Source organism: Elephantulus edwardii, unplaced genomic scaffold (genome assembly GCF_000299155.1).
Source record: "Elephantulus edwardii isolate Elephantulus edwardi_28Jun2011 unplaced genomic scaffold, EleEdw1.0 scaffold00012, whole genome shotgun sequence".
NCBI lineage: Eukaryota > Metazoa > Chordata > Mammalia > Macroscelidea > Macroscelididae > Elephantulus > Elephantulus edwardii.
The window spans coordinates 12,377,268-12,382,672 of record NW_006399762.1 but is presented as its reverse complement, the minus strand read 5'-3'; the positions used below and the strand labels follow the sequence as shown (position 1 = coordinate 12,382,672).

At 39.4% G+C, this 5,405-nt stretch overlaps 1 protein-coding gene across 1 annotated transcript in view; it reads left to right on the top strand.

Annotated features, from left to right (window-relative positions):
* The first annotated feature begins 3,591 nt into the window (after window positions 1-3,591).
* Window positions 3,592-5,405, top strand: part of LOC102873559 (ferritin light chain-like) — a 10,023-nt gene continuing 8,209 nt past the window's right edge. The window contains exon 1 of the mRNA XM_006881140.1: window positions 3,592-3,662. Within this exon, the coding sequence (XP_006881202.1) occupies window positions 3,592-3,662 (71 nt within the window). The remainder of the gene's footprint in view (window positions 3,663-5,405) is intronic.

The following is a 5,405-nucleotide window of genomic DNA, read 5'->3' as shown; positions in this document are numbered from 1 at the left end:
CTTTTTGGACAGTATCCCCCCAAAATTTATTATGATCTTCACAATATAATTTTATTGCACATTAAAAAATCTGCAGCTCTCAAAGTTTGCAAACCCATGGACAGTTGAGAATCAAGCAAGCCATAGCTAGCCTTTCAGTGAGTTTTCTGAGACCATAACCGTGTGGGAGGGAATGGCAACTCTTTTGCCAGAGATGTGACTCTGGGGTCACAACTCCTTAGGATCTATTTCTTCAGAACTCAAAATATATTTCTGGTTTTATTTCTTTTAGCCAAGATCTATCTGACATCAACAAAAATATCCTTTCTTCCATAGTCTTTTCTGAATCCAGCTGCTTTTTCCCCACCAGCTCCTGTTGTTGAACTGTTTCGATAACTTCTGAATAACTTCATCAAGTTTTTATTTGCCTAAAATATTAATTTTGAGTTGTGGTGCAAGAGAAAGGCACTTCACAATTAATTACCAAAACAATAAACAGACATATTTGGAAAAAGTGCAGCCAGAGTACTCCTTGGAAGCAAAGACTGTGAAGCTTTCTTTCTCTTACCTTGGGCATGTTGCTAAGAGAGGCTATTCATTACAAAGGGACAACATGTCTGAAAAGGTGGAGGGTCAGTGCTAAAGAGAGATGATCCCAATGAGATGGACTGACACAGTGATTGCAGCAATGATCCCAAGTGTGTCAGACATGATAAGGATTACACAGGTTCAGCCAGGTCTGTTGTTCATAGGGCAGTTATGAGTAGCACTTGTCTGTGGCACTTAATACCAGCAACATATTAAAGATGTTGTTGTTGTTGTTGTTAGGTGCCGTCAAGTCGCTTGCGAGTCACAGCGACCCTATGTACAACAGCCCTAAACTCCACTCTGTCCTGTGCCAATCGCACTGTCTCCGACACTCCCATTCCGATTATCCCAGTCACCGAATCAATCCACCTCATAGAGGGCCTTCCTCTCCTGCGCTGTCCCTCCACCCTCCGAAGCATGATGTCCCTCTCTAAGGACCGGTCTCTCCTCACAACATGTCAAAAGTATGTTAGATGGAGCTTCAGAATCCTTGCCTCCAAGGAGCCACCCGCTTTAACCCTTTCCAGGACAAATCTGTTTGTTTTCCTAGCAGTCCATGGTATTCTCAATACTCTTCTCCAGTACCACAGTTCAAAGGCATCAATTCTCCTTCTATCCTCCTTGGTCATTGTCCAACTCTCTGATGCATAACAAGTGATTGTGAAGACCATGGCCTGTATCAGACTCACCTTAGTCTCCAGAGAGACACCATTGCTCTTCAGTACTTTGGAGAGATCCCTAACAGCAGATTTTCCCATGGCAATGTGCCTTATATTAAAGATATTGTTTGATAATTCCTCCATTGTCTTGATTCATCTTTTGGTAAGGGGAAAGAATGGACACAGACATGGTCCTTTTGCTGTCTGCTGGCCAATTTTTATCTTTCAAGGTTCTTGACATAGATGTTTATTGCCATATTTGTTTATTATTTCATCAATTTTTATATACTATTATTTTTCTAATATTTTCCGGAAGCCTGGATTTTTTCCTTCAGTCATTCTTTTCTGTCCATTTGCTGTACAGAGGTAACTCATGGTTGCTGTAATGCTCATCACTGTGACACTAATATGCCAAATGCAATAATGGGTACCCATGGTGGACAGTGTTTGGTGGATTTTCCCTATTAAAATAAGCTTGGAAGCAGGAATGGCATCCACTTCAGAAATAGCTTGCCTCTGGAAAGTCTATGAACTTGGAGAAATATGAAAGTTATACAAGCGTTCAAGTCTTTTGTTCATAGGTTTGCTATGAGTCCTCTACAACTTGACAACACTTAACAACAACGAGAGAGCTCAGTTGGCCTAGAGGACAGAAAGTGATGCCATCAAGCCAATTGTGGGTGATTTTAATCTGCAACCCTCAAGACTGGTTTTAATTGTTTCTGGTCAAGCATTCTTCTAAGTGGCATAGCACTGGTCTGTCCATTTGCTGTACAGAGGTAACTCGAGGTTGCTCTGTGCCGAACTCTGTGACACTGATGTGTCAAATGCAGTAATGGTTATCCATGGTGGACAGTGTTTGGTGGAGCTCTTTGATTAAAACAAGCTTGGAAGCAGGAGTGGCATCCACTTCCGAAATAGCCTGCCATTGAAAACCCAATGAACTTGGAGAAACAATGAAAGTTATACAAGTGTTCAGGTCTTTCTTCTTCTTCTGTTTTTTTTTTTTTTGTCTTTCATAGGATTGCTATGAGTCGTCTATGACTTGAAAGTTCTTAATAACAAGTCCTTTTATTGACTATATATTATTTCCTGAAAAGAGTAAATAGTAAAAATATTTTGTGTTTGTTATTGTTGTTGTTAGGTGGTGTTGAGTCTAGTACAACTCATAGTGACCCTATGAACAACAGATCTTAACTTTATTCTATTCTGTCACATCCTCACATTTGACACATAACAGCCCACTGTGGCAGTTACTATGTCAATCTTCCTGGTGGACAGTCTTCTTCTCCTTCACCAACCCTCCACTCTTCCAAGCATCATATTCCTCTCCAAAGAATAGCCCTTCCTAGCAACATGTCCAAAGTTTGTAAAGCAAACCCTTGCAATTCTTGCCTCCAAAGAGTACTCTAGCTACATCCTTCCCAAGATATGTCTGTTTATTCTTGGCCCTCCATGGCATGTTCAGTGCTCTGAACCAATGCCACAACTCAAAGCCACCAATTTTTCTTCTGGAATCCTTATTTGTTGTTCACCTCTCAGTTGTATAACAAGTAATTGGAAATACTATGATCTGAATCATATGTACTTAATCCTCAAACTGAAATTATTTCTCCTTAATAATTTGGAGAGGTCCCTAGCTACAGATTTTCCCCATGAAATGTGTCTCCTTATTTCCTGACTGCTGGTACCAAGGGTGTTAATTGTGGATCCAAGCAAGTTGGAGCTGTTGACAATTACAATCTCCTCTTCTTCCATTCTGATTTTGTCTATCGGTCCAGTGGTAAAATCTTTGTTTTCTTGACATTGAGATGCAATCTATGAGGTGGCAACTTTCCTTGATCTTCTGCAGCAAGTATATCAGCTACTCATATATATCTTAGATCTTTTAGTTCTGTAAAGATGCATTGCAATTTGTGAAGCACATGGACCCACAAATATTGAAAATAAAAAGTTCTTCTTTAAAGGTAGAGAAAGTATTCTCTTAAAGCTGTTGTCCTGAATTCAAACTCATGGTCTCTTAAACTGCTAGAGAATATATTTCTGTTTGTTAACATAATCCATTTGTGGTATTTCTGTTAAAGAAACACTAGATAATTAAAACACCTATAATGAAACTTACCTTGTAATTTTTCCCTGTATATAAAAGTTTTCTCAAATGATAAACCCCGCCCCCATTCAGACACAAATTCTATCTTGTGGAGATGGAATCAAAGAATGATGCTTAAATATTGTATTTGGTCAGAGAAAATATTGAGTAAACTCAATATATGGTTCAAAGGTTATGCAGCAAATTACTGAATTAGTGAGAAATGTTTTATATAATTTAAGAAGGCAGATCGGGAAGACAAAGTAAAGTATAACAATGAAACGTGCAAGGAGCTGGAGTCCGAAAATAAAAAAAACCGATCTCACTCAGGATTTCTTACGTGGAAGGTACTGAAGAACAAATTCAAACCTGAGTTGCAATACTTAAGGATGCTTTGGACAGAATATTAAATGATCCAGGAAGCAGTAAAAGAAGATGGAAAGAGTATACAGTGTCATTGTTCCAAAGGAATTGGCAGACATAGAAGAATTTCATGAATCAATGGTTAGCAAGAGCCTGTGGTGATGAAGGGAAAAGTTCAAGCTCCTCTGAAAGAATTGGCAAAAAATAAGGCCCCAGGAACTGATGGCATACCGATTGACATATTTCAACGAACAGATCCAGGATTTGTCTTTGCAATTATTTGCTATGCATCATAGAGCTGGACAATGACTAGGGATAATAGAAAGAGAGTTGATGCCTTTGAGCTGTAGTGCTGGAAAAGAGTATTGAATACACCATGGACCGCTAGAAGAATATACAAGTTTGTCCAGGAGACAGTGAAGCCAGGCTGTTCCTTACAGGCAAGGATTCTGAAGCTCGATTCTGCATACTTTGGACATATTGCATGGTGAGATCAGTCCTTGGAGAGGGATGTCATGCTTGGGAGGGTGGAGGGACAACACAGGAAAGAAAGACCCCCAATGAGACGGATTGATTCAGTCACAGGGGTAATGGGGATGGTGTGTCAGAAACAATGAAATTGACAAGGGATAGAGTAGGGTTATGGCTGTTGTACTTAGGGTCTCTATGACTCTCAGGGAACTCGACAGCACGTAACAATAACAACAACAGAAATCAGAGATTAATAACATTTGCAATTGTATAGTCAGAAATAATTTCAACATTAGTCATTATTTAACAATATTGGATTAGTGTAGGAGAAGGCCTAAAAACTAGTATATCAGAATCTTAAACCATATCATTTGTTTGCTAAAAAATATATAGGAAGTATAAATCAGTGGCAATTGTTGTTGCTGTTGTTATGCACTGTCTAAGTGCCTGTGACTCATATGGACCCTATGTACAACAACTCTGATCCCTGCTCTGTCTTGAGCCAATCTCATCATCTCTGACAGAACTAATCCCATTTCTCCAGTCACTGAGTCAGTCCATCTCATTCTGGATCTTCCTCTCCTGAACTGTCCCTCCACCCTTCCAAGCACGGTGTTTTTTTTCCTAAGGATGGGACTTTCCTGGCTACATGCTAAAGTATGTGAGATGGAACTTCAAAATCCTTGCATCCAGAGAGCAGTTTAGTTTCACTCTCTCCAGGACTGACCTGTTTTTTCTCCTGGCAGTCCATAGTATATTCAAGACTCTCCTCCAGTGCCACAACTCAAAGGCATCAGTTCTTCTTCTGTTATCCTTAGTCGTTGTCCAGTTCTCTGATTCATAGTAAGTAATTGTGAAGACCATGGCCTGGATCAGGTGCAACTTAATATCCAGGTATCCAGATGGAAATTGTTACTCTTTACTACTGTACAGAGGTCTTTGACAGCAGACATTCCCAGTGCAATTTGTCTCTTGATTTCCTGACTTCCGGTGCCAAGGAAGTTTATTATGGAACTAAGCAAGCTGAAGTTGTTAACAATCTCGATCTTTTTTCCATCTATTATGAAGGTGTCATCTATCATGAAGATGGTGAGAATCTTTGTTTTCTTGATGTTGAGCTTTAATCCATGTTGAAGACTATAGTTCTTGACCCTCTGCAGCATAAACTTCATGTCCTCCTCAGTGAAGATATGGTGATTAATTTTATAAAATACAATAGGTATGTGATCAAGCTATTATAACACAATGTGAATGAA